This window comes from Harmonia axyridis, chromosome 6 (assembly GCF_914767665.1).
Source record: "Harmonia axyridis chromosome 6, icHarAxyr1.1, whole genome shotgun sequence".
Taxonomy (NCBI): domain Eukaryota; kingdom Metazoa; phylum Arthropoda; class Insecta; order Coleoptera; family Coccinellidae; genus Harmonia; species Harmonia axyridis.
The window spans coordinates 31,112,181-31,138,738 of NC_059506.1; the positions used below are offsets into that span (position 1 = coordinate 31,112,181).

At 33.7% G+C, this 26,558-nt stretch overlaps 1 protein-coding gene and 1 long non-coding RNA gene across 2 annotated transcripts in view; both read right to left on the reverse strand.

The window, feature by feature from the left end:
* Positions 1-26,558, reverse strand: part of LOC123681754 — a 73,819-nt gene that overhangs the window by 41,585 nt on the left and 5,676 nt on the right. The gene's annotated exons all lie outside the window — the stretch shown is intronic.
* LOC123681745 (transcription elongation factor SPT6-like) lies at positions 1,340-14,685 on the reverse strand. The gene is made up of 7 exons (XM_045620019.1): positions 14,363-14,685; positions 14,155-14,233; positions 13,881-14,071; positions 12,527-12,616; positions 9,747-9,910; positions 1,580-5,582; positions 1,340-1,465 (listed from the first exon to the last, which is right to left on the reverse strand). The coding sequence occupies exons 1-7, from the start codon at positions 14,402-14,404 to the stop codon at positions 1,382-1,384; spliced, it is 4,653 nt and encodes a 1,550-aa protein (XP_045475975.1). The 5' UTR covers positions 14,405-14,685; the 3' UTR covers positions 1,340-1,381.

The following is a 26,558-nucleotide window of genomic DNA, read 5'->3' on the forward strand; positions in this document are numbered from 1 at the left end:
ATCTTATCTGAAAGATAATATATTGTTAATTGGGGACAAAATATATTCATGATAAATTTGATTTTGCTGCTTTCTATAGAGGGCGCTAAGTCAGAAGTTCATTGTTTTGTTCATTTTACTCCGAAATTTCAAATGTAATGATAGGATTTTCTCAACAAAAACAGAAATTCCATCAAATTTGCATGAAAAAACCTGCAGGTCGCAAAGCGATAGTTTCAGGCGTTCTGAAGTTATGGCCGAAAAGAAGATACCAAACCCAAAAGGTCGCAAAGCGACAGCTTCGGGCGTTCTGGACTTAGCGCCCCCTATCGAAAGCAGCAAAAACAAATTTATCATGAGTATATTTTGTCCTCAATCAACAAGATATTATCTCTTAGACGAGATCTAATTTGCTCAAAAATGTTGAGCCAAACTGAAAAAACAGGGATTCCAATCAGTCAGATTTCCCCCTTTCCCCTACCCTTATTTGATGTCGTAAAATCGAAAGTGACAATTCAAAAAGATAGAGAATTTTCCAAGGATTACAGTGATGATTTTTTTCTTCAACTTCATATAAAACATTTTCGAGTGAAATTTTCTACTCGACGATAGATATTTTGTCCCCTAGCGGTAGAGGTATGAACTTCAAAACAATTTCCAGTATGTTTTCTTGTACACTTTAGTGTTAAAAATTTTTACCGCAAGTTTTTTACGATAACATTTTTTTTAATAAATATTTTTTTTTCTTGGAGGGTACTTAATCGAAAAAACTTTCGTCAGGTATGAGGTGTCCTAACTTCGATGCTCACTGAAAGCATCCCGAGAACTATAAGACTCCAAGACAGAATCTTCAAGGACCTCTCTGGCGTTTCTGAAAAATTACTTTCTCATATTTCTATATCTTAGTTTATGTTCGAGATATTCAAAAAATTTTAAATTTAATTTTAGACAACATTTACTTAAACTGATTTACTCCTGAAAAATCAGTGCAAGAATGTAGGTACTCTGGAGCATTTCATCAAATTTTTTTTTAATCTTTTCAATAATTGGGTCTTAACCCCAATATAAGTTTTTCCTACAAGCTCTAATTTTCTGAAAGGTCTCACAGAGCCCTAGAAGAATGGTCTCATAGAGCTTTCAAACAAAAGATTTCTTATAGCCTTTACAAAAATCAATTTTTGACACCATATAAAATAAAAGTAATTCTGCTGAATATTTATTCAGCTTATGAACTGAAATGTATCAATTGTATTGTATTAAGTGAGTCATATTTCAAAATTTAAAGGTCATTCGAAAAGGATAAATAAATAATAATAATTACATTTTCATTTCTTTTCTTTATTTAGAAAACTATTTACAGCAGAAAAAATTGAAAAACCATTTTTTTATTTTTTGTGTTTTTTTAGGGTTTTTTAGCAGTCCATGCAGCTGCTGCTCTCTTCCAATAATCAGCTGCATCAATTTGGGGGTGTATTGGAATGTATGGCTGAAAAAAAATTATTAAAATCAAAATTTATAATTAAATTGATAACTTATGAAAAATACATGAAAAAGATGTGAATAAGGGTGAATAATTAATAATTCATTCAATGAAACTTACCGGGTGGATATAAGATCGTGAATTAGATCTTCCAGGGTATGATGGCGCTGGTGGAGGTTGCTGCATCTTGTTTGGCAGATGTTTGGCTCCCGGTATAGGTTCCCTATAGTGGGCCTTGAACCAATCAACCAATTGATTGATTCTATCAAACATCTGCCCCCTGTAGCAGAAACCATTCGAGTTGACCGTGATCATTTCATGACCACATGTCTCTCGAGGTAAGTAGGAGAGCATAAAACATCCAGGGAAAGTCTTGGATGCACTTATCACATAATGAATTTTGGAAGGATCCTTCATTTTTGCCTCCCTGATGTATGCTTCCGTTTTATACTTCTCAGCGCCATTCATGTCTTTATAATACCTGAAGTGAAGAATATCTCTTGCATAATAGGCCATTGGGGTTATATGCCTCGCTATTATTTCATCCAAGTCTTCGAACTCTTCTCCACCGATTATCAGCCTTTTTCCTATGCTGAAAGCGTTGGTTTTGCCTTCTTCCTTTATATCTATGTGTTGGTAAATTCCATCCGTCACTTTCCAAGTAATGGTTAGATAATCGGCACCTTTACTGGATGGACGAATGATGACCTCTCCTTGATCCATGTTGGCCAAGCATTTTTCTGCTTCCATTAAGGAAATGTTTTGGAAAGACGGGTGTACTATGACCCTCTTGAGGTAGGCTTGTCTCTGTTTGTTAGCTTTGGACTCGGTTTCGGCCTTCAAGTCGCTATTTTCCTTGTCTTGATCGTAGTAGGGGTCTCTGGGGAGTCTCCATTTGTATTTTTTTTCTTCAATATCACTAGACTTAGATGTACAATCAACACTATACCTTTCGACATCGATTTTCATAATTCTGCATTGTATCAACTGACCAATTTTCACTCGGTCTTCTGGGTTAGCTACCTGGTCATCACTGATATTTTTGATATAGATGAATCCCGATATTCCGTTATCCAAAGCAAGCTTGATACCCATAGCCTGACCAGGACAGGAACCAGAGTCGAAATGGTTCCATACGTAGGACAGTTCGGGAAAATCGTTCTTCAGACAGAAGGGACACTTCCATAAGCCCGTGTCGTCATTTCTTACAGGATTCGCCTGATTTAACTGTTCGCCTTTGGGCTTCCTTCTGGCTATTCCGATAACTTTGGCCGTGACCATTTTACCGATGTAGAAAGTCTCAGGGGTTTCTTTGGTTAGGATATCGAAAAGTTCTTCGGCATTCGCCGATCTGAACGGTGTTCTTAGGTCTTTATATCTACAGTTCAATTCGGCCCTGATATCATACAGGGTGATGCTCTTGTTTCCGACTCCCTGTCTTTCCAATTCTTCGGCGAACGCATCCAAATCGAGATCTTTCAGTCTTTCCGGGGCCTCCAGGATCTCTTCTAAAGCTTCTGCGGGGTTGGTCTCTTCGTCGTCATCGTAATCCAAGGCATCGACAGCCATCTTTCTCGCCCAATTGTAGGTTTCAGGGTGAACTCGACTTCCGTCCAAAATTTCCACATAGGCCTCCGTACTGTCCCCTAAGCTGTTGGTATCGATTTTTATGAAACCGGAGCAGTTGATGAAAACTTTAGGTCCCATATGACATGCCGTGACAAGCTGAGTCCTATTTTCCAGACGCTGATTGGTCTGTTTGAGTATTCTCAAGAGGGCAGCACCTTTACGTGTTCCAAGACCGCATATGAACTGTAGAAGATTGCTCTTGTGGGCGTATTGGACCGCTATATTGACGTCAACTCCCACTTCATTAGTTCTATTGACAAACTGCAGGTTGATGGCTTCCAAGAGAACGTCTTTATCGATCTGATCTTGTAGAGAATGCAACCTCAAATTCAAAATTTCTTCATCTCCGTTACACAACTGGGAATACTCGACTAGGGGATCCTGCATTTGTCTTGCCAAAGATATCGCTTGTCGTAGTAGTTCGGGGTAGTCTCTGAAATCATTGACGCCCTTATTGGAATTGGCATATATTTTGGCCAGTTGATTGTCTATTATCTCCACCTTGATGGTGGGAAACTGTTCGTTTTCCACCAAATCGGCAATGACCGCTTTGATGTCATCTGCAATCATGAGCGCCTCCCTCGATTCGCCTCCGATACAAACGACGTGTGGCTTTTTGGTCATTATAAAGTTTCTAATCGCTGTTAAGTCGCTTTCTTTCATCAATTTCTCTTCGACCCTCCAACTGTTCTTTCTCTTTGTCAAATGCGGCAGTCTCAAATAATCTGTTATGTCACCTTCAGGGGCTGCGATACATGCAAAAGCAGCTTGGGAATAGTCAGGAACGTAAGCAACACTCATGACCCTAACACCTCTTGAAGTATCCCATTCATCTTCGTCCTCGTCGGGGAAACTGACGGTGTACGGAGCAATCTTGATCCAATTGTACAACTTCCTACAGCAAGCCTTCAAAACGAATTCCTTCGCCTCGGCCAACAAAGCTCTTTTCAGTTCGTTTCTGAGATCGGGAAGAACGCATTTCTTCAAAGCGTGCTCCACGCATTCGGATCTCAAGTCGTTCCAATCCTGGACGTTCTTACTGAATTCATCCTTGAGGTACAGCTGTTTGACCTCGTCTATGAAGGAATTGCTGGTGTTACCCTTGAAATTTTCGTTGATCGTTATCGTGAGGAGGTTTTCTTCTTCGGCAAGACAGAGTTTCAAAAACTGATCGCCGGTTAGATCTCTTACCGGTTTATCTTTCACGTACTTCATACTGTAGCAATTGTGGGTTTCGTCGATCATTTTGAATCCTTTCTTTGTCGGTTGTACGCATATTTTTGCTCTTTCGAAGAAAACTTCCCGTACACATTTTCTGACCAAGGGTTCTCTGCCTAGTTGACGAGTCACCATGTATTTGGTAGCTTGTAGCACTTCTTCCACCGTAGAAAATGAGGGGCAGATGTATTCTGCGGCTAAATCACTGGGTTCTATGGCTTCTTGATCTACCTCGTGTCGCTGATAATTATCCCTCAAATTCTCAGCAAAATGTTCCGGCGTCAAACCAAATCGTTTTGCCAATCCATCTAAACCGGCTTTCGAGCATAGAGTGTAAGATCCGTTTCTGTTGGCAGCTTTGAGAGTTTCAGGTTCAGGTTCCCTCTCCTCATCGTTTTCAACTTCTGGCGGTAGTTCACTGCCTTCTTCGCTTTCAGCGATGGCCTTGAGCCTGGCCTGTTTCTTCTCTTCCTTCTTCCTCTGTCTCTCTTTAGCTCTCCATGCAGCCTGCATGACTGGAATATCGTTGGCGTAGTACAACGAGAAGTGGTTGTAAACATCCTGAAGCTCCTCAGGCGTTTGTATACTTTTCAGTCTTTCAAAATCGGAGTCTTTCATTACTCTAACATTGTCCGGTATGGGTGCATCAGGATCTTTCATTATAAGGTCTAGTTGGTAGGAACGCATTTTTTCGAAAAGAAGAGTAAGCTTTTCTTTCCGTTCTTTCAGTTGGCACCACTCACCATCGTACTTGTAAACTTTCCACAAGTCATTGATATTCAATTCAGGCTGCACATACTCCTTACGATAGAAAGCAATGAAAGGGACCTCCAGTTGTTGGTTTCTCATGAAGTCCAAAGCCTTTTTGATTTTAGCGACCGTTTGTCGCCTTTTTTTCTGTTTTTCTCTAGGCTTAGCTGACAAGTCGGCATCTTGAATGGAGATGGTTGGTTTCAAGAATGCCTGTTTGTATATCCATTCCGCTTCTTCGTCCAGTTCTTTAGAATCTTCCGGGACAGCCGTGATTGGGACTTCACGTAACTGCATTCTCTCAGGTATATCTGTGTTACGTATCTGGTTATCCATGTCAGTGAAAAAACCTCTTTTAAGTTCACTGGGTTCATAAACCTCAAAGATAGATTTCTTAGTTGCATTGTTCCTTATTTTGAAACTATTATCTCCCTCTTCCTCTTCATTATATTCTTCGTCATCGTATTTCGAAAATTCGTTATAATCGAAATCTCCACCAAATGTATCGTGAGCCACTTGAAGAGCACTGAAAAATAAATTTTACAGTTAGATACATTTCGACACAGTAGAAAAATTCGGAAATATTATACAATTTGTTTTTTCGTTGAGAGTGCGAGTGAATATCTTGAAAATTTTTTATGTGATTCATGATTTATTTCTAGTGAAAAAATAAATGAAAAATATGAATGTTGAAAGAATTTAGCTAATATTGGAAAAAAATTAAATTATAGTTCGCACGCAAAAATCGAAGCAATTGAAGTATGAATTGTTTTGTTGATGTACACAACACTGCTGTACAGGGTGGGCAAATTTCGATGTTTTAGCACTACAACTTTTAAACCAGAGGAGATAGACAAAATCTGATACCCTATTCTCGATCTCTTTTTCTGAGAAACTAACGAGGGTAGTATTCATTTTAGGCCACCTTCTTTTGTTTTCGAGTTATAAGCGGAAATTGGAAAAATGGCGATATCGAAAAACATTTATATCTCCGCTAATACTGATGATAAAGCTCTGAAATTAAAACATTATCAGGCACTTTTTTACGTAGAATCCAGTGGCGTGCTCGTCTTTTCAAAAAGGTCTTCAATTACAAAACTATGACCCAAAGTTATGTTTTTTCGAATGGGAACACTAGATTTCTGTGCCATTTTTTGAAAGCTTAATTTTGTATGATTTCAAAAATATATAACATCGTATGGTTTGTATTGAAATAAATAACAGAAAATGGTCAAAAACCTTTTTTTTTATCTAAGATTCCCAATATTTCTATGGTTTCAACGGTTGATGGACACAGAAAAATTGTGCTTTCTATAACAAGAGCAGTGACCTATGAAAATAATCTTCTGATACATCCATCTCATTACAACTCTTTCGATTGAAACATTCGATCTTGTGGGTCTTTTCGTTATTTCCAAAACAATTTTTAAATAACAATTTATGAAACATATATAGATTCGAATTTCATAGAAATAATCAGATTGACGGAAGGACACTGCTCTTGTTATAGAAACCTCAATATTTCTGTGCTCATCAACTGTTGAAACCATAGAAATATTGAGACTTAGATAAAAAAAGGTTTTTGACTTTTTTCTATCATTTATATTAAAACAAACCATACAATGTTATATGTTTTTGAAATCAGGAAAAATTAAGCTTTCAAAAAATGGCACAGAAATCTAGTGTTCCCGTTAAAAAAAAACATAACTTTGGGCCATAGCTTCGTAATTGAAGACCCTTTTGAAAAGACGAACCCGCCACTGGATTCTACGTAAAAAAGTGCCTGTATAATGTTTTAATTTCAGAGCTCTATCGTCAGTATTAGCGGAGATATGAATGTTTTTCGATATCGCCATTTTTGCAATTTTCGCTTATAACTTGAAAACAAAAGAAGGTGGCCAAAAATGAATACTACCCTTGTTAGTTTCTCAGATAAAGAGACCGAGAATAGGGTATCACATTTTGTCTATCTCCTCTGGTTTAAAAGTTGTAGTGCTAAAACATCGAAATTTGCCCACCCTGTACAATTTCACTCGGAAAATATGCAATGGCGTAGATTTTTTTTTTCGAGGGGTAGGTATGTAATCGAGAAAAATGTCGTCAGGTACAGGATAAGACTCTGAAAAATATTCTCCAAGGATCCCCGAAATCTTTTTTCTAAATAATAAGATAACAGAAAGAAGATCATAGCATTTCTAAAAAATGACTGTTTCAAATATTTCGCTATACATATCTTGGTTTTTGTTCGAGATATTCGGAAGATTCTAAAACAAATCATCTTTGCATAACTTCGTTTGGAACAACTGATGGCCGTACTTCCCGATATACAGGGTGGCCATTTGAAAACGAAACAGACGAGATTACAGACGAAATAAAGTTTTTCGATAGAAATGCTCGGACAGGTCGATTTCTGTTTCGAGGGGGACAACTTAAGATGTAGGTTACGGACGCATAGCGCTTCAACCCTTGCTACTACAACCCTCACCCCCAAATTTTGAATAGGGAAGATGGGGTGAGTGATACCTCATTTGAAAGGTATTTTTATACTGATTTCAGCACAGTAATTGTTTTTTCATTTTATGCATTAGTTCTCGAAATATTCTTAACTAAGTATTTGAAAATGAAGTGGTGTTTTCATGGCACTTGTAGTGTTTTGTGAAAAATCGACATTTTGAGCTTCAAAACAACCATGACTGTGGCTTCCTTCCTAACTAACTAACGCATGAATATTTCGAGAATTAATGCATAAAATGAAAAAACAATTACTGTGCTGAAATCAGTATAAAAATACCTTTAAATTGAGGTATCACTCACCCCATCTTCCCTATTCAAAAATTGGGGGTGGGGGTTGTAGCAGCAAGGGTTGAAGCGCTATGCGTCCGTAACCTACATCTTAAGTTGTCCCCCTCGAAAAAAAAATCGACCTGTCCGAGCATTTCTATCGAAAAACTTTATTTCGTCTGTAATCTCGTCTGTTTCGTTTTCAAATGGCCACCCTGTATATTAAAGAGCAAGTTTACATAAAAAAGTAATCAAAACTTCAGCATATAATAAAGTTAAAAATTTGATTTCCAAAAGAAACCAAACTAGAAATGTATGGATCAATTAAAACGAGGATTTGGCTGCTACCTATTTGGATGAAGGTGCCAATCTCCAGTTTGAAGATATCTTCTTAGAAGAAACTCTTGGAGATCAGCTGAATATTGGTGACCATGTGAATGCCTCTGATCAGCCACTTATGAAAGAGTTAGAAAAATTACTCGAAAAGAGTGGAGGTCAAACTGCAGTTATAAACATAAGCGAAAAAGCAGATAAATTCACAATCCAAAAATTAATGGGAGAATTTCGAGCGCAGATCAATGGATTACTGGATTCGAGAAGAATGCGAGTGATTTCACATATCTGGGGATGAAAACAAAATCGAAATCTTGAAATCATTTTCAGATAAAGGTGTTGGTGTAGTTGTACACTAATGAAACTAACTATTGAATCAAAATGGAAAATATGGAGAGAGATTTTTTGTAAAACATTCACAGGTAATAGTTGGTCTCCTATAAGATATGCATTTTCATTCAAATTCCAAAAAGGCTCTTCATTAGAATACGCGATAAAAAAGAAAAACTTTTACTAAAAATAAGAAAATCTATTGAGTGGAATATCGATAGATCTGATTGCAACAGGTTTCCCAAATTTTGTTATCCACATGATTGATAGAGGAAATTAAAAAAAATGGAAAATCTTTATAATGAAATAGAAAAATTATTTATATACATTTGGTATATAAGAAAAATTTTGAAAAGAAAAATGACAAATTCTACTCTAACGAAGAAAATACAGTGAAGTCGCCTTGTGAAATTTGTAAAAATAAAGATAAATGAATGAATTTTCATCCTACAGCAAAATGGTGGTTCCAAAAAAAAAGAAAAAGGAATGCAACACGTTAATAATTCCATATTAGAAGTGGAATTTAACATCACGGATCCAGAAACCTAATAATTTCACCATTAATTAAGCTTAAGGTAACATTGAATGACATGTTGGAAGTATCCGCTATTTATGATACAGGATCAAATGTTTCTTTGATAAATTCGAAACTCATACATCTAAAATCAAATGGGAACAAAACTATGCAAAGAATTTGAGAACAATTAATGGTGTGCATAAAACAAAACAAAAATATTGAAGAGACGTATTCATAATAAGTAATGAAAATTTGAAAATGAGTTTTTAATTGGATATAATGGAATAATACAAAATGAAAAATTGGAGATAGAACAGAAAATTCCTCATTCTACCAAAAAATCAGAACAGTATCAAATAAATTTCAATGAACATGTAGACGTCGACATTTTTGTCCTAACTTGTATTTTGAATAATCACGACGAAACAACTATTCAAAATCTTGTAAATAAATATAAAAATATAAAGATAAAAATGATGTTGGATCGGTAAAATGATTATGTATGCAACAGACAAAGTTAAGTTCACTAGATAAATTTTGTCCTTGAGCGAGAAAAATACATATATAAAATACATATATAATAATAATAATTTTTTAATGTGCCTCCCCATCTTATATTGTTACTAGCCGCTACTGCTATAGAGTACATATATGTATATAAAAATGAGAATGGAATTTAAGACTTATGATGGAATGGTTATAAAAAGAAATAAAAACAGTACTACTTACATATTAGAAGAAACGACTCTCCTATTCCTTTTTCTGGCACCAATTGGAAGTTCATCATCAATGATATCATCATTAATGAAATCATCATCTGTTGCTTCCGTTTCCGAATCAGACACATCTCTTTGGACTAGCTCCGTTTTTTCCTCGGATTTTTCCTCGTCATCCTTTAAAAAAAAACTACATATTAGTTCGGTCCACAAATATTTTCACTTTATCCATAATATACTAAATATATCTAATCCAAAAAAAATTGTTGACGACAACGTTTACTTATATCTGTAATGTGAGAAAGAAAGGTTTGATAACGAAGTTTGAACCAAAAATCACTCGAAATAATGGCATTTTTTGATATTGAATTCGAGGTACGAAGAAAAATTATATATTTCATGAATAATTTCAAGAATAACATGTCCTATCCATGGGCCCAAAAACGCTTTGTTTTCGAGAAACAGGTTGTTTCTTGTAGTCATACTTTATTGTGATGCTTCTAACAGTTCATCAAATCTTTATTAATTTTTTCTACATATTGGGTATTGAGGATTACTGAAGAATTGCTTGATAAGAACCGACAAGAAACCAAAAAGAGTAGTACTGGACCAAATTTTCTTTTTACAATTTGGTACCAGTGGTCAACCAAAAAAAAAATTCTGGTTGAAAGAAACGGACACTCTTCCAGAAAAAATTTCACCCTGTAGATATGAATTCAAAATTAGCATATCAAATGATGAAAACTTTCAATTTGAATATCTGTACCAAATTTAAATTGAGTATCTTATGAAGGGAAAGTGATATGAGGAAAAAAACTTGGACTTCAATTTCTGTATCATGTTATAGAACTTTATTTCTTGAAATGATTCGAGGAGTGTGTCATTTCCGTTTGTACCACCAATTTAGGAACACCCTCAATAGTCAATTCAAAACTGATGTCTTCACAAATGAATTGCAATTTTAATGAAACACATTGAATTGTAAAACACAGCACAGACAAATTTTCGAAGCGAATAACTCAGTTCAGTTCTTTGATAACTGCAGTATTAAAATTTTGTGACAAAAATTACACGAAAAACCGAAAACACCGAGTAAGTGTATACCGATGACGAATGCAAAAATCACATATTACAAAACAAGCTAGACGCCGACAGAGCAGGATGATAAAAGAAAATAATAAACATAGACGTGCTCGTGGTGCAATTAAAGTAATCATCTTGAAAGCGATAATTGAAAGTAAAAAGATTATTGGTTCATATGATGGAAAAATTCAAGTTCTTCGTTTTTGAGAAAATTCTGGAATTTTATATTCTGGAAATCTTGGGGGGCAATTACCACCTGTACCCCCAAAGTTGTGGAAAGTATCTGTAGAATCAATACAGATGTAAATTAAATAATGTTAGCGTCAGATAGACCAACTCTTTTCATAAAAAAAGTTCATGTAAACATATATCCTAACAAGATTCGTTTTTGAGACATAGGGTGTTAAAGTTTGAAGAAAAAAACAGTTGTTTCTTAAAACTCTAGCATTATTACATTAATTGTTTTCACATTATTGAAGTCTAGATTATGCAATGTTTCGAATAAGGCAAGTGTCTCCTGCCAAAAATCATCCAGTGGCGTAGATATAGGGGTGCAATAATTTTTTACATATTGAAAATTTAGACCACTTTCTTATTTTCGAGAACATTATTTCATTTTTGGAATCAACAGAGCTCCACAAAAAAAGTTTTCCGGAATGTTTTTTATAGAATGTACCCTTTTCGAGATAATCGAGTTCATAGTAAACAATATTCAAGAAAATCTACGAAAAAATTTGTCTTTCAAATTGTCCTATTAACGATGAATGAAAGTGCAAAAATTGATGTAGTGTTTTATAACGCTTTCAGATGGCATTCAGTTGAATATTTCAAAAGAACACTGAAACAATAAAAAATGTTGTGAATATTTTCTATTGTTCAAGTGTCTGATGAATGTTCTTTCTGAAATGTTCAATCTAATGCCTTCTGAAAGCGTTATAATACACTACGTTAATTTTTGAACTTTCATAATGGGAAAATTTGAAAAATTAATTTTTGTAGATTTTCGTGAATAGTGTTTCCTTTGTACTAGATCATCTCGAAAGTGGTGCATTTCATGGAAAATACTTGAATGAAGCTCTGTTAATTCCAGAAATGAAACAATTTTTTCGAAAAAAGACAAGTAAAAACTGATTTTTTTCTCAAACTTCATCGTATCTCGAAAACGAAGCCTTTTAGGATATATGTTTATATGAAATTTTTTCATAAAAAAGAGTTTTTCTATCCGACACCGAAATTATTTTGAACAAAAATCTGGATCTCCCTGTATAAGTTCTTAATTTTATGATTATATAATGTTCGAAGAAAATAGAATTTTCGAGAAAGGAGGATCATGAATGTGGTATGACAAAGAGTTTGTGTACCACATTTCATGTGGTACATAGTTTTCATAATTTACGACCAAAACCCTAGACGCCAAATGAATGATATTTTCCAATTTTTGGTTTTCAATACGGAGATTTCAATTCTTCAGAAGTTTCTTTTTGGATATAATAAAACAACGCATATATGAAATATTGAAATCAATAATTGAATAAAATACAGGCTATTCAATTTAAAATATGATAGTTGATATTGATTACTCCCACTTGACATAGATCCGAGCACAGATCGCATAACTTTTTATACTTTGAACAAACGTGCAAAAATATTCTTTCATTGAACAAATGAAATGGTGTCGATGAAAAATAGTATTCAAAAAAGTTTACTCACCTCATCTGAGGACGAATCTATGTCCATTGTTGTTCTCCTTTGTTGCCCTTTACTTTCATTCGCCCCTATTCTTCTTATACGTTTGAATTTCTGCGAAAAAAGAATATATATTAATATCTGAATCTATGATTTCAAAAAAATATAAAAATGTCTGCGTCCATTCCAGATAAAGCAAATATTGTTATGAGGCCTATTCCATGAATGGTTGATTAGATAGTAGTTGAATTTCAATAAATTTATTGGTGAATTGAACTAATTCCTTTCGGTTTATTTACAGAAAATGTTTTGATTGCAAACATTGGTTTCGAAATCCTAATAAAAATCCAAAACATTAATTAATCTGAAACTATGAGGGTGAATAGTATTATCTTCAACTCGAAATAATAGATTTTAGCGTCTGTGAATTAATAACAAGGTGAATAGTGTAGTCTTTCCAAATTATTATTGTCGAGTGTAATAGATTTCAATTTGCCATTTTGTTTTATAAATTTTCAGGGATAATTCAATTGACACGATAAAAAAAGAAACACTTCTGCTAGAAACAAGAAAAACTATTGATTGTGGAACATCGATAGATCTGATTGCAACAGGTTTGCTCAATTTTTTGTTATCAACATGATTGATAGAGGAAATTCAAAGAAAGGGGAAGATTTTTATAATGAAATAGGAAGATTTTGAAAAGAAAAATGACAAATAATTCTCTAACGAAGAAAATACAGTAAAGTCACCTCGTGAAATTTGTAAAAATAAAGATAAAGAAATACATTTTCCAGAATTGAAAAATTTTCTGCATGTCACTACACTATATCTACCTTGTAATAATCTTCAACTTTATACTTATGTAGTTTTTAGTTTCCGAGGAATGATTTTTTGGAATTATGCTTATGGTTGATTAAATATATCAAACTTCATTTTTAACTAACAAAAATTTGTGAAATGAATAAAAACAACGAATACAATAGAAAATAAAAATTTTAAATATAAAACCGACCGAGTATATCACTACGGTCTTTCTAAATTATTATTGTCAAGTTAATAGATTTCAATTCGCCATTTTTAATATTTTATTTTATAAATTTTTAGGGATAATTCAATTGAAACAAACATTGAGCTGATATTAAATAAGTAAGATCAACAATACTCAGAAATGAAAATCTCGATATACAATTGAAGATATAATTTTCAATGACGGAGTAAAGTTATTAAGATTCAAAATTTCGAATGAAGGCAAAGAATCTAACTGAAATAAAATGGGAGCAATAAAAATTTTGCAAAAACGAAACATTCCAATGAGATGAAATCATCTTAAGGCATAACAAAGTTATTGAATATTAATAATAAAATGTGAACTCACCCTTTTTCGATCGATCTTAACCCCCAAATTTTCTTCGATGAGGTCGAAATCATCGTCTTCAAGTCGATCATCTAATTCTTCATCATCTGATCTCTTTCTTTTTTTACCACCAGAAATATCAGAATCATCACTATCACTGAGAGAATCATCATCAATAATGTCATTGATTTCTTCTCTCATTTCTTCATCATCTGAAATAAGTAAACAACAAACTTAATAAAAAATAATTATCGGAATAATAAGATACGCAAAAATCAGTTAAACGAATATTTACCTTCCTCTTCCTCCGAACTATCCACCACTTTTTGTTTTTTTTTATCTTTATCTTCTGGGTTCTGGATCTCAAATTCATCCTGCAAAGAAAAATTGAAAGATATTTGTTGAAACTGTATGAAGAATAAAATTAAAAGATTTATGGTTATTCATAGTTATCAGAAAAATATTAATGAGATGAAAAGAAAAAATATAATAAGCAAACTCACCTCACTGCTAACTTCCGCTTCTATGTCCAAAAATCGAGACATATTGAATATAGAATATATAGAAACACCTCTGCACTTGAAAGCTCAAAAGATTATGATGGCTTTGAAAACATCTCTGAGTTTATATACTCTTTCTGAATTTACTTAATGACTTAACTTAATGACTCAACGAATTCATGCGCATGGAACTTCTTGTTTTGATATTTCATATTCTTCTTCTTTTTTATACTTATGTTTATATTTTAATTGTAGTTTAAAAGGTGATCAGTGTATATTTATATAAATTTGCGTATGAACTTATTTTGAATCTTTAGTTAGTTTCAATATAGAAAGATAACACAAGAATGATATGTATATGGTAACTTTCTGAATTATAAAATAAAAATTATATCATTGAATAATATGCTGAAATAATTTGAAAAAAAATATTTTTTTATAATTCCTAAAACAAATATATGTACATTTCTTCTCAGTTTAACATTCTTATTGCAATAAAAATTGTTATTGGAGTAAATTCAAAATTTATTTAATTCCTCAAAAGATGATATTTGACAATGAAAAAAAACCTTCGAAAAATAATGAAAAATAATGAACTTTCCTAGGATCCGTTAACGAATCCCATAGAATAAATATACAAAATGAAATATTTCTAGCTACCACGAAATTTTAGATGATGATTCGTTAGGTCTTTTTAAAAAAAAATTCTCACGAACAAATGTCCGAAGTTTTAAATTTAGTATTCAGTATTCAGTCTCATGAGGAGATCTTATATTTTGAATTTTATATATATATATAGAATATTTTAGTATATGAATATATATATTATATAGGTACACAAATTATACAATATTTTTAACTATAAATTTTTATCTTTGATTGTTCCGAAGTTTGAATCCGCTGAAAGTAAGGTAAAGTTTTTCGAAAAATTTTTATTTTATAATATTTCTTGAAACTAATTTTAAGATTATTCATTAAATTTTTTATTTAAGATGAAATTTAGATGAAACCACGAGCCACCATTTTATCAATGGGTGTGTTTTCATATTTTATTTTTTTTTGAAGCACTCGTGGTATAATTCATAAATACCGTTTTTTAAAATAAGTAGTTAGGAATCATCTTGTATTTTCAGTGTTCGGAATTCATTTTCATAAGAAAATCTTATGTTTCGAATTTTATAACTACATACACCTTGAATATATAGGTAACCAATATTTTTTACTATGAATTTCTATCTTCAATTTTTCCGTAGTTGAATCTGCACAAGTTAGGTAAAGTATATCGAAAAATTTCATTTTCAGTAATTCCTGCAACAAATTTTCAGATATTTTTATTAAACTTTTTGTTTTCTGATAAGGAATGGCCAATTTTCGAGAATATGAAATTTTCTAGGAATTTGTGGAGAAACATTATAATTTTAATGACCTCACTAGAAAGCAATACAATAATCTTTATAATTTAGTTTTCTCATAATTCAATGAGACTAACAGAGTGTATAGGAGTAAATTAAAAATGTATTCAAATCTTCAGAAGATGATATTTGACAATGAATGGTGAACCTTTGAAAAATAATGAAAAATAATGAACTTTCCTAGGATCGTTAATGAATCCCATAGAATAAATATACAAAATGAAATATTTCTAGCTACCACGAAATTTAAGATAATGATTCGTTAAGTCTTTTCAAGAAAAAAATTCTCACGAACAAATTTCCGAAGTTTCAAATTAAGTATTCAGTATTCATTCTCATGATGAAATCTTATATTTTCAATAGAAATTTGTGGAGAAACATTAAAATTACAATGACCTCACTAGAAAGTAATCCAATAGTCTTTATCATTTAGTTCTATCATAATTCAATGAGAGTAACAGGGTGTAAATAATGTTTTCCGTTATCTATTCAAGTAGTTAATGAGGATTGAATGTTTACCTGAATAATACTACTTTGACTTGCGGGACTAGGGCTGACAACCCTCCATCCCCTCCACAAAACAAAATACCGTCAATTCAAAGAAAGTTGCCAATGGAAAGAACATTACGTCTCTAATGGATTTTCGTTTGAATTAACAAAATTATATGAAATAGATTTAGGAACAGCCAACGAAAAAATCCTTAATATGAATTCAAGATTTAGAAAAAGAAATTATCAAAAATTCTCGATTCAAAATATGATGCAAAATTAGTACTTTTTAAATATGATGTGCACTAATTTCCTAACATATCTACCGGGTGTCCCAAGTTATCGTATAAAGGCAATATCTAGCTTATTTGACAAGATAATAAAAAAATAAAAAATTGTTATGATAACATCGAAGTACTTTCCCAATGATGTATGATATAAAAAATGTTCTTACAATTGACAGCCCTGTGGTAGCTACCCTTACTATTTCTTTTCAAATGGCACCCCCTGTATATTGTCAGTGAAAATTGCGTGTTATTCTATTTGGAATACAACGATAGCACATACTTGGTACTTTTTCATTAATAACAACAAAAACATTTTATGAAGTATGAATTGCAACCAAAATACCTACTATGCACACGAATCCCCTTAATTTTATCAACCGGTTTATTTTCATGTTTTTGCCAAAAAAAACACGTTTTTGTGGAAAAGAAAAAATTATCGATAAAATTTGAAGCACTCGTGGAATTACCTTTGATAATTAATAAATCACTACCGTTGTCTTGAAATCAGTAGTTAGGATTTTTTTTTACATAGGAAAATCTTATATTTTGAATTTTATAGGTATTTCTTAAATATTTAGGTATACAATATTTTTTATTGAAAATTTTGTTTGAATCTGCTGAAAGTGAGGTAAAGTATTTCGAAAAATTTTAATTTTTAATAATTACGGAAAAAAAATTTCAGGTATTTTAATTCATTTTTTCTTTTTTTCTTTCGAGCAATGCGAACTTTCGACCATATAATATTTAATTCAGAAAAACATTTCAGTTGTAATGTCCAACTTACTTTCCTGTTTAAAAGTGAGTTAACAATCTTTATCTTTCAGTTTTCTCAGAATTTTATGCTCGAATAATTACTACAGTTTTGTAAGCAGCCACTCAAATTAGTCAATGAAATTCCGGTTACATTTATGTTTTTCCACTAAATAAAATACCAAATGTGAGATAATGATATATTTCCAACTGAAGTAAACATTATCTGTTTTTAATGAGGTACCCTTCGGATAATAGATATTGAGTTATTAGGTGACCAAATATATTCCAGTAAATTACTCTTTATTTCTATTCAGTAATGACGACGTTTCGGCTATTGTTTGTAGCTATTCTCAAGTCATTATGAAACAAGTATTTCTAAAACAGAGTAAGCACCATCGTTACTATTATTCTATTATTCATGATCTCTGAGATGTGAAAATATACAGGGTGTTCTGATTTGTTTCCGACAAACTGAAACGGGTGATAGATCACATCATTTTAAGCAAAAAAGTTCCTATGAACATGAGTCCGGAAATGCTTCGTTTCCGAGTTACAGGGTGTTAAAGTTGAAAAAATAATTCGCGTTTTCTATAATATGTTTTGACTGCTTCGAAATCCTTTCATGAAATTATTCCTATTCAAATATTAAATTTAAATTCATTTTGAAAATTTCTAAGGCGAAATGCATGCGGATTTTCTATTGCCCACTAATAAGTAGAAGTGGTATGCTATGTAATTGTTGTTTTTAAGTGCTCTGAATATTCTGTTTCCTGAAATATTGCGTTGTTGGGATGCTTTACGAATACTGAGTTTTTATTTTCTTCGAAGGTTTGTAAAATCCTATTTCTCTGTAGATGATTTCTTCTTTGTATGCTTCGTTCGGCCCTTTGGTAACCAATACCATTTTCCTGTATTTGTTGATAAGCTATTAACTTAGTTAACTATAATTATAATTAATGACATCTGAACCTAACACACTTTAAATCTGTCATTGTGTAAAGCCATTTTATATCTATACCGCAACAATTGTTTTTATAAAACAATCAATCATTCGAAGATGTCATTTTTTCATTCAACAGAACGGTGGACATTTCGAACACCTTCTTTAAAAATAATTATGTTATTTTGTTTTGTTCTAAATTGTTACTTCTAAAAAATATTTAATTTGAAATTATTACAAATTTGTTTCTACATGTTTTAGAGATTACAAAAATATGGATTTGGGCGATTTGGCTTTAAATGCGTTTTTCTCTGAAACGGTTGCCCCTAGCAACTTAAATGAGTTTTACCTTTTTTAACTAGAAAAGTCAGGGGAATTGATTTTTTTAGTCCAGAATGACGTACAGGGTAGCACAGAAAAGTTGCAACGGTTTAAAGAGGACGAAATGATTGCCAGTGGCGCCCTCTAGAAAATACAACCAAATCGACCACAAATTTGAATTTCTCACCTCAAAAAACCCTTTGTACCAACTTTCATGCAATTATTTGGAATCAGTCGAAAGATATTTAAGAAAACGCGAATTATTTTTTCAACTTTAACACCCTGTATCTCGGAAACGAAACATTTCCGGACCCATGTTCATAGGAACTTTTCTGCTTAAAATGATGTGATCTATCACCCTTTTCAGTTTGTCGGATACAAATCAGAACACCCTGTAGATACAATTATATTCTTGGGAAATTTCACGGAAATATCAGATGGAAAAATGTGTGATTGATGCAAAACGTCAGATCATTGATCTAACGTTTGTCTGTTTAATGTTGGTCAGTAGTGTGGAATAGATGTTATGTAAATTCTTTAAGTCGGTTCTGTCATTGATAGAATTTTCATGTTGTTTTATACGTATCATTTCGAGAAATCCTCTAGATTTTTTGTTTGGTTCTCTGTCTAATATTTCTGTTTGTCGTAATTGTTATTATTATTATTATTATTATACAGGGTGTCCCGTAAAGACCACGTCAAACCGAGGGAGAATGTAGATCAAAGGATAACCCACCAGCTATGACAAAATTCCCATTATAAAAGTCTTACCGTTTTCGAGATTTTTTTTTTTGAAAATAATGAATTTTTGACCCTTTTTTTACATCTTTTTGGTTAATTTTTTCAGTAAAATATTGCTGAAGAATGATTTTAACGTTTGCATTAATAACATCCTCCGAAAATTTTAAAGGGGGGCTATGAGAAATATTTTTATTGGAAATTTTGGTAGTGGATTATTTTGTTCATGAAGTTTAGCCCATCGTAGTGGAAAAAAATATACCGAGCTACTGCTGCACATTACACCAATAAATTGTCTATTTTATAGTGATTTCAAAGAGGTATCACACAAGTCAGTTGTTATTCAAAGAAAAAAGATACCCATCTTTGGTACAGGAAGACTCGTCGTTCCAAATGATCTTATTAAAACAATCTGGATCTGCATGATGTTTTCCAAAATTTGCCGGCAAAATTGAATTTCGTTGAGGTGGATAATTATGCGAGTAATATTTTCGCACGTAAACAATTGCCATTGTTCACTAAGTAATGCAACATCGAAGATTTCTCAACAGAATTGACAAACTTGATTTTGCCAGAAACGTACCCAATTGGATAAAAACAGCCATATCTTTTTTCTTTGAATAACAAATGACTTGTGTGATACCTCTTTGAAATCACTATAAAATAGACAATTTATTGGTGTAATGTGCAGCAGTAGGTCGGTACATTTTTTTTCCACTACGATGTGCTAAACTTCATGAACAAAATAATCCACTACCAAAATTTCCAATAAAAATATTTCTCATAGCCCCCCTTTAAAATTTTCGGAGGATGTTTTTAATGTAAACGTTAAAATCATTCTTCAGCAATATTTTACTGAAAAAATTAACCAGAAAGATGTAAAATTGTACCAACCGTAAGGGCAAAACTATTGAAAGGGGCAAAAATTCATTATTTTCAAAAAACAAAAATATCTCGAAAACGGTAAGACTTTTATAATGGGATTTTTTCATAGCAGGTGGGTTATCCTTTGATCTACATTCTCCTTCGGTTTGACGTGGTCTTTACGGGACATCCTGTATATGCCCAGACTATCAGTTAGAGAGCAAACCTCCACCTTAATTCCCTTTCCTTCTACCGCCCTCCCTGACAACTTCATTACAGCGTGTTGGCTTGGCACATCAAGTTCGTGCCTACGTTCCACGATCCAGCTGGAACCCTGCCTGGTCTGCTCGCTTGTTTATGTTTCAATTTGCTTACGAGTCCGGTCGTTTTGTGTTGTTTTGATCCGCGAAAGCGGCACCTCCGAAATGCCGGTCGGAATGGAAAACTGGAAAGCATACGAAACGCCCGACGTAGCTATAGAACAGACCTGGGCCAATTTTCTGATAATTAAATGTGCAGACCTGCACGCGAGAAAGTTAGCAGGTATGAGGCAGAAAGTGATTTCGAAGGAGGAAATTCAATTTGGTACCGGCGGAAGTTTCTTTACTTGACGTTTGTGACGTCCTTTAAAGCCGCAGGTTTCAGTTAGACTGAAGCTCAGAGTGATAAATATGTCACTTTCAGTAAGACAATTTTCACCCCAATATGAACTAGCAAATTTGACAAGAAGCGCGCGGAAATGAAAACATACCAGTGATACGATATTTCACTAAATTCGCGAGTTTCTCCACAAAGAACGCACTTCTTATGTCCCATAGTGAATCGAAGTTTCAAATAAACTCAAAATATATTGAAGTAAATACCTAAATATGTCAGGAATTCAGAAAACAAACTTCGAGCTCGCCAAGCGACGTGAAACAACCGATGACACTAGGAGAGCAAAAGTTGCCAAACCTTGGATTTCTGCAGGAAATTGAAAGGATTATAATTTTTTCTTCGATTGACAGCAATATCAATTTTGCAGATACATATCAATCAGAAAAGTATAATTTTTTCGGCCTAGGCAGCAAAATGATTATTCTCAATGGGAATAAAACATTCGACATTTTCTGACAATCACTATTATTTACCACCTTCCTCATTCCTGGAGGAGTAAGTACCTATAAGTAGCTATCGCTGCCCATATATTTGAATATATCCGATATCATCCCAAGCTACCTATACTTCATGTCTCAGAGCCACCAAAGTCCGCTGGGGTAAATTTCCAAGCCTTCTACCCATGATGTCCCATACATGCTCTATGGGTGAAAGATCAGGGGATCTAAGCGGCCATGGCGAAAGATTCATATGGGTCGCTTCGAAAATGTTTCAACTAACTCTGGCAACATGAAGTAGGGTATCATCTTGCTGAAATATTGGATTTTCGAGCCGGTTAAGGTAAGGGAGAACATTTGGCCCCACTATTTCTTGAAGATAACACAGAGCGCCACATTCCATAACGCCTACTGTCTGGTGTACATGACGCTCAACATCAAACTGAGGTTCACGTCTTTCTCCTCGACGTCGTCTAACCCTTCTTCGGCAATCATGTGCACCCAAGGAGAATCGAGATTCATCAGAAAAAACGACCTGATGCCATTCGACATTCCAATGTTGACGTTCTCTGCAACGATTGTAATCGTTGCCGGTGATGCTCAACCGTCAGAGGTAACACGAGATAGGGTCGATAATGCTGCAGTCCAAAAGACTTTATCTGGCGGTAAACCGTTCGGACAGTTACAGGAACGCCTTGTTCTCGTAACCACTCATCATTCAAAGATCAAGTTGTCGCTAAACGGTCTCTAATAAATGTTGAACTTCATATGTGCCCCTTCGACGTCCGGTTCTTACTCTCCCTAGATTTTGGGCATTATCAAACCACGCTTGACAACATCTCATAACAGTTTTTGGATTTCTGTTAGTACGGTTAGCGATTTCTCGAAATGACAACCTCGCCTCCCGTAGACTAATAATTCGACCTCTTTCAAATTCACTTAGCTGGCGATGAATTCCGCGTACACCTGCTCTAGGCATTTTAACACCAACTAAACATCGGCTTTGGATCACCTCGAACAGCTACTTTGTTGTAAAATTTAAAAAACTTGCAAAAATTGACTACAATATTTGAGTAACAAAAATTGTTTACATAAAAAAACCTTTACGATTTTTTCTCCAAATTCAATCATTTACTCCTTGGTATACTATCTTTGTTTTACCAAAAAATTAAAAATTATACAGCTCCTTCTGGGTGTTGCAGTTTCTTTGTTAGTCAGTATACATTTCAGTCCTCCCTATCTATCGGCGTAACACCCTGTAACATTAACGACTGACAGTCCAAACTTGCCAGTATCGCCCCCAGAAGTACAATCAGCGACAAAAGCGCTCCAAACCGGATTTTTTATGGACGTGTAAGGGCAATTAATAAACTGCGCAAATAACTAAATTTCGAAACTAAAACGTCGCGTATTTATGGCATTTCCCAATTATATTTATTCCACGCGACATCATACATAAATCGCGGTCAACTGGGCAAAAACTCCGTCGTCCTGCGAGACTTGTCCAATTGGCCGTTTATCTATCGCCCAGAGGGCCATAACTGGTCAAACCGGATGTACGCTAATTTCACCCCGGAACAAAACATACAAGTTTATGGATGATAACAAATTGATACTAGTTTTATAGTGAAAATAAATGACGGTCTGGTGTTATATTGTCGTTTCCTGTGTGGGTGGAGTGTTTTCGCAAGTTTGTTTCCGGTTTTTTTTTAGGTAGAAGAGAAAAGAGACAAGAAATCATTGTAAAATGATCCAAATCAACTTCTAAATCGTAAAATATGTCACTTGTTCAAGTTTATTTGGAAATTGGTATTCATTTGTCCAAACTAACAGTAAATTTTCAAAATATTTATGTTTTTAAACTAAACTTCTCCTCAAAATTGGAGGTTACTGAATTAATTTGTGCTATATCTCTCCAGAAAAATGCAATTTTCTTTTATTATGTATTTCTTTTATTATGTATATGTAGCATATTTCAGGTTAGAATCATGAGATTTCAAGGAAATTATGTAGTAACCTCAAAATAGCAAGAATAGAGTATTTGAAACATTTCCCGAAAAACCCTAATTCAAAATATATATTTGTATTCCCCCTCTATGAAAAGGATCATCACCATGTACATCAATAACTTCTTGCTATCTTTTCTCCATGCTTTGAAGGTATCCAGTTGAATTTGTCGCCAAAGTTGTGGTAAAAGATCTTAGAGCTGTTTCCAGCTGAAGGCATCAAGCATTATTATTATTATTATTCGGGGTCGTTGCTGCTCTGATAGCCTTCAGGGAACTGCGACCAAATTGATCTTCTGTTCTTAACCCTACCTATTTATACAAACCCAGGGAGGCCGTCGATGCTGTTAACGAAACCAACGACATCCATAGGAGCTTTCGCTATTACTTCGTGAGTATCCAGAACCGACTTTTCCATGCGAGTAGTTCTCCCAGAAAATTCCAGACATTTGCACACTATGTGTTCGGCTGTTTTTATCTCCTTTCCACAGAGCCTGCACATCTCATCAGCTGACTTACCAATGGGTACAAAAGGTATTCCACCGACATTGTCCTGTCTGCAGTCCCACCATCACCCGAAGCTCAGCTCGTGGTAGCTTCAGGCTGGTATAGATCGGTGAAAGCACCACAAATTTCTTTGCCTGAGCAAGACCCAGAATGTTTCTCCAGAAGGTTTTTTTATTGTCCCACTCCCATTGTTGGACCACTGCCTCATATTGGTCTTTTTGAAGCCCACAAAAGGGCTCAGAACCAACAGGTGCTAACCTTGATGCCCTTTCTGCAAGTTCATCGGTTTTTTGGTTTCCTTCAGTACCACAATTCCCCGGTACCCATAGTAGAGTTGCTTCATTCCCTCTGGCCAGTTGCTTTATTTATTATTTATCTAGCTAATAGATATCTACAAAACAGGTAGGACTAGAATTTTGGAAGATTAACTTTGATTTGTCTGTATCCACCAGAATGAAAAATCTTATTAAATCATTCCATATCACTTCAATTATCGATTTTCATCGAGTGTCTTCTACAATTAATGACAATTTCATAGAAGATTTACTCTTCTCCTGATAACCTTGTAAAACTAATACTACCTCTATTCCAATCAGTGATACAATAATGAATTATTCATAGATTTGTGGCTCGTCAATTGTAGATGAAATCATTTTGTTGAGTTTTAATTACGAATCTCGTTGTTTGGAATGAGTTAAGAAAGTGCATCTAGTTCTCTAAATTATTTCTCAACATTTTCTTGTGGGTAGATCGATTGGAATGAAAAATGAACATCATAATTATCTAGCTACTGAACACGCAAGGCATCACTCTGTAACTCTGATTACTTATTTTAGTTGTGCTTGTTAACATATGTGAGAAAAGAACAACACCACCAATCAGATTATATACTAGTCAATATTCGGAATGTTCTATTGATTACGTTTATGAAGCTTCCTTTGAAATTTACAATGAACACCCAGTTTTATCTAAGGTAAAGGAGATACCTATTATGCAATTTAATACTTTTTCAAGTATTTGATCGAATTCGTTGGTAATTGGTTGAAATCTTTTTAATTGATATTGAATACATTAATACAGCAATAACAAATCAACATAATCCAAGTAACCTAACTATCTATTAAAACTGACATACTTTTAATTTTATAATAAGAATATCTTTGAATAATTTAGAAGATGTAACGATTTTTGATGGAAATTCAATTTTTTCCCTAATTTCGAGTTCGAATTTCTTCAAAACTGTTGAGTCTACGCAAAATCGGTGAGCGGTGCCAGAATTGACGATCCCTGATTAGCCGAATTTCGATCTCACCTGAAAAAATTTTTGTCGAAAAATTTTCGTAAAATTTTCCATACCTAACCCTTAAAAAGTTGAAAAAAATTAAAAGTTTCTTCATGGGACTATTGTACCATTTTATTGATTGATTCGACTATGAAGATCACGAAAATGCTTGCAGTTTGGCGATTAGTACATTACTTCAGAAATTAAAGATAAACATCTGGAATTTTTGAAAAAAAAATGGATGAAATTTCCGAGGCTGCAACTTCTTCTGGACGTAAGCTAGGCCCTTGAAACCTCAGTATGTTCCAGATCAGAACCCGATGTTCAAAAAACGTTTTTTTTTGTGGGGTCTGCGACGGATAATTTAGCAGATATAACGATTTTTGCATGGAAATTCAACTTTTTCCCAAATTTCGAGTTCGAATTTCCTGAAAACTGAGAGGTCAACGCAAAATCGGTGAGCCCTGCCAGAACTGACGATTTCTGATTAGCAGAATTCCGATCTCACCTGAAAAATTTTTTGGCCAAAAATTTTCGTAAAATTTTCCATACCTAACCCTTAAAAAATTGAAAAAAATTAAAAAGTTCCTCCATGAGACTATTGTACCATTTTATTGATTGATTCGACTATGTAGATCACGAAAATGCTTGCAGTTTGGCGATTAATACATTATTTCAGAAATTATAGGTAAAAATCTGAAATTTTCGGAAAAAAAAATGGATGAAATTGTCGAGGCTGCAACTTCTCCTGGGGATTAGTTTCCGTAATAACAACTTTCAGAAAAGATTGAAAAGACCTGGTTGTGAAAAATCAAAACAATGAATAAATAAAAAGAAAACATTCAAAACAACTCCGATAAAAATAAAATAATTATGATACGAAAAAAGAAAAAGTGGCCATATATTATACCAATCAGATGGATTTTCAGCTTATAACGAGAACAAGAGAGGAAAACTTTCACCATCCCTATGCTCCTAGTCATCAAATCTCACAGGTTCATTTTTAAACATAGCCAATAATAACTACATTCGTATGAGGTTATGAATGAGACCGGATCAAGCTACCTGAGAGATAATTATATTGTGAAACCGATGTAAGTGTTCTCGGGTTAGTGGGCACTTCATCAGCGGGCTCTTGATTTATAGTGATTAAGATTGGATTAAGAGACACGTTGGGTACATGAAGCTATTTAATATTAATTAAATATTATGGTAATGCCGAAAATATTCAGATAGGTTGAGCAGGCTCTGAAGGCGATTGATTAAATTTTGATTGGTCGAAATATAAACAATATCGGGTAGGTACTATATTACGAAATAATGCTTACAACGCGTCTATATATTTGAAAACTGTGACTGTAATCACTTCAAGTGAACTAGATATTGTTTGGAAAGTGTGGTAACTTTGACTGAAATATTAGTTAATTGACGTAATTGAGCGCACTATTCGACATTCTCTTGAAACACTGCAGGGGGTACAATATTTCGATGTTTTTCTCTCTCTGG